This window comes from Phaethon lepturus, unplaced genomic scaffold (assembly GCF_000687285.1).
Source record: "Phaethon lepturus isolate BGI_N335 unplaced genomic scaffold, ASM68728v1 scaffold36641, whole genome shotgun sequence".
Taxonomy (NCBI): domain Eukaryota; kingdom Metazoa; phylum Chordata; class Aves; order Phaethontiformes; family Phaethontidae; genus Phaethon; species Phaethon lepturus.
Genome location: NW_010516170.1, coordinates 1 through 2,866, shown reverse-complemented (window position 1 = coordinate 2,866; position 2,866 = coordinate 1). Strand labels below are relative to the sequence as shown.

General features: G+C 59.6%; 1 protein-coding gene across 1 annotated transcript; it reads left to right on the top strand.

Annotated features, from left to right (window-relative positions):
• Window positions 1-108: 108 nt before the first annotated feature.
• LOC104627655 (metabotropic glutamate receptor 4-like) lies at window positions 109-832 on the top strand (the record flags this gene model as incomplete). Its single annotated transcript, XM_010295984.1, has 2 exons — window positions 109-340; window positions 650-832. Coding segments are annotated over 2 exons (415 nt in total), but the record flags the coding sequence as incomplete, so codon positions are not given.
• Window positions 833-2,866: the final 2,034 nt, after the last annotated feature.

The following is a 2,866-nucleotide window of genomic DNA, read 5'->3' as shown; positions in this document are numbered from 1 at the left end:
CGGTTTGCTCTCACGTATCCACGTGGACCGGGTCACGCACGGTGCCTGGTGCCGACCGAGCGCCCGGAGCAGGAGAGGCAAACAGCGCTGAGCCCTGCCCCGTGCCAGCATCCCCGCTTCCATGAGGCCGGTGCCCCGGCCCCGCGGTGCCGGCGAGCGCCAGCGCCTGTTGCTTCTTTCCGCAGAAGGGTGCTGGAGGCGGCCAAGAGGGCGAACCAGACGGGACATTTCATCTGGATGGGCTCGGACAGCTGGGGCTCCAAAATCTCCCCCGTCCTGCACCTGGAGGAGGTGGCCGAGGGCTCCGTCACCATCCTGCCCAAGCGGGTCTCTGTCAAAGGTAAGGGACTGCGCTCGGTGGGTTCCCTCAGCTGGGCCGGCAGTCCTCCCCGATGGCATCCTCTTCACTGCAAGGTTTTGGCTGTGAAAAACAGCGTGTTTTGCAGTGTGTCTTCTCTGAGCAGGTTTTCCAGCCTGCAGCTTTGCCCAAGTGGCAGCTCAGACACAAACCCACCGCACTCTTACGTGTCCCTAGACCCCGTCGCTCACGAGACCCTCCTTCCCCTCTGCCTGGGGAGTTTCGGGCCGTGTTAAGCATCTCTCTGCCATCCCAGAGGTTTATCCCCTCCGTCCCCTCTTCCCCGGGCAGGTTTCGACCGCTACTTCTCCAGCAGGACGCTGGACAACAACCGCCGAAACATCTGGTTCGCTGAGTTTTGGGAGGAGAATTTCCACTGCAAGCTGAGCCGGCACGCGCTGAAGAAGGGCAGCAGCATCAAGAAGTGCACCAGTAAGAGCTGTGGGGATGCTGTGGGCGAGCAGGCGCGCCTGGGTGCGTGTTGCCGTATCGCGTGGGGTGCTCAGGGACGAGAAGGCGATGGCAGAGAGCCCAGGCAGGCGTTAGAACAGCTTTGCTTGCTTTCCCCTTACGGTCTTTCAGCTCAGCCGTGTCCTTATTGCTCCGGAGCTGCCAGCCCAGATCAAGGCAGCTACGTGGCAATTAACGCTCCGTGCGTGGTGGTCTCGGTTGCGAGTGTGGGTTTTTTGGGTTTTTTTTTTTTTGGACTAAGCATCAAAGCCGGGTGGGGGTTTGGGGAAGGCTGGAGAAACGCCAGCGCGAAGGTGGGCGACGCAGAGCCGCTCGCCTGTGCGGGCACAGGTATCTGCTGGGCTCCTGACGGCGGCGGCTCGCTTAAAAGTGGACAGGAGTGTCGCACAAAAACGCTTTTGTGCATCCCGATGGGCCGCGTGTGCTCCAGGAAGCGTGTGGAGCCTGCTTGGTTTGTGCGTGCGCGAGGGCACGGTCCCCGTGCAAAGCTCCCAGGGCTGCTCCCTCTCGTGCACCCTTCTTGCACGTCTCCCTTCCCGTGGCCCCGTCCCCTGTGGGTACAAAACCACCCAGATTTGGGGATCTGGGGCTGAATTCGGCATTGTTTTGCAGCATTTGGACAACCGCCTCTTTCTCGCTGGGTGCTTGGCAGAAGCACCTTTGTCCCGTGTAAGGCGTGAAGCCACCGGCGCATCCCTGCTCCTGTGCAAGCAGCTCCTGCCTCACCTGAGCAGGCTAAAAGCGGGGGCGGTTGCAGAGGAATGCTGCGTTTTTGGCCATTTCCAGCTAAAAGAGGCTTGTGGGGATTAATGCAGTAAACAAGGCAACGGGGGATCTGTCTCGCTGACAGCGCTGCCGCCGAGGTGATGGCTGGAGGCTCAAGGAGGTGACGTGTTTACTGAGACGTGGGAGAGATTTACTGCCTGCCTGGCACCGGCTGCAAACACAGCGACACGCTGGCTCGCGGGCTGCGACGTGGCAGGACTCGGGGACATCTGCGTGTCCCCCCGTCCCCTTGGGAGGGACGTCTGGGGAAGCTGTGGCGTTGCCGGTGGGCGGATGGTCCTGGCTGTGCCTGGAAAGTTTGATCATTGAGGGGTTTTCTTTCCCCCTTTCACCACTGAGGACAAGAGGGATGGTGCTTCTGTGTCCTCCCCCCTGTAGGCATCCCCCAAATGTTCAGCTGATGATTTGGGGCCACCTCTCCGGCCTTGCAGCTTCCCCAAGGAGCCTTGTGGCTAATGCGTCGGTGGGAGCTTGGTATGCAGCGAGGGCATGCAGGAAAACTTGCCCGTGGCCATGGCCTTGGGTAGCCGAGAGCTCCTCATCTTTCCTGATCACATCAAGAAATCCCTGGCACCAGGAAATGGATGAGCAGGTCCTGCAAACCGCTGATCTCTTCATCTTCATAGTAATGTAGTATTTAAACAAGCAATATTTCAGGGCCAAGGTATAGGCAGCTGAAACCACGAGATGGCAAATGTCCTAGGATCTGTCTTTAAATTATCTGAATTTGTCAGCCAATAAATTATCTCCTGAACGTTTGCTTGGCAGATAAACGGAGAGGGGAAATAACGCACGATGAAGCAAATGACCTGCCTGCGCGCTTCCATGCGCTCCTGCTTTGCACGGCTTATGCAAATGCCCCGTTCGGGGCTGTTTTCTAGAGGGGATTGTACTGGCTCTCCCCAGGAGCTTCAGGGCTGGGGAGAGCCCAAACTGCACAGGGAATTCCTGGCTTTTGCATCCCAAAAACCAAACCGAAGGGTCCTGCCACCGAACAGGGCAGCTCGTGGCTCTCATTCGTGTATGGGAGAGCTGGGAGGAAGGTGAGGGGCGAGGGCTGGGGTGGGCACCAGGTTTTGGGGCGATTCCCGCTGGCAGCCGCTCACGTTACCCCCGAGACCAGCCCTAACACCCTGCGGGATCCGTGCGCTCCGTCCCCAGGCTGTCCTGCTGGGGCCAGGACCGGCCCAGGACCTGTCTCCCAGCTGCTTTTGCAGTAGCATCTCCTCAGCATCCTTCCCCACCTCCCAG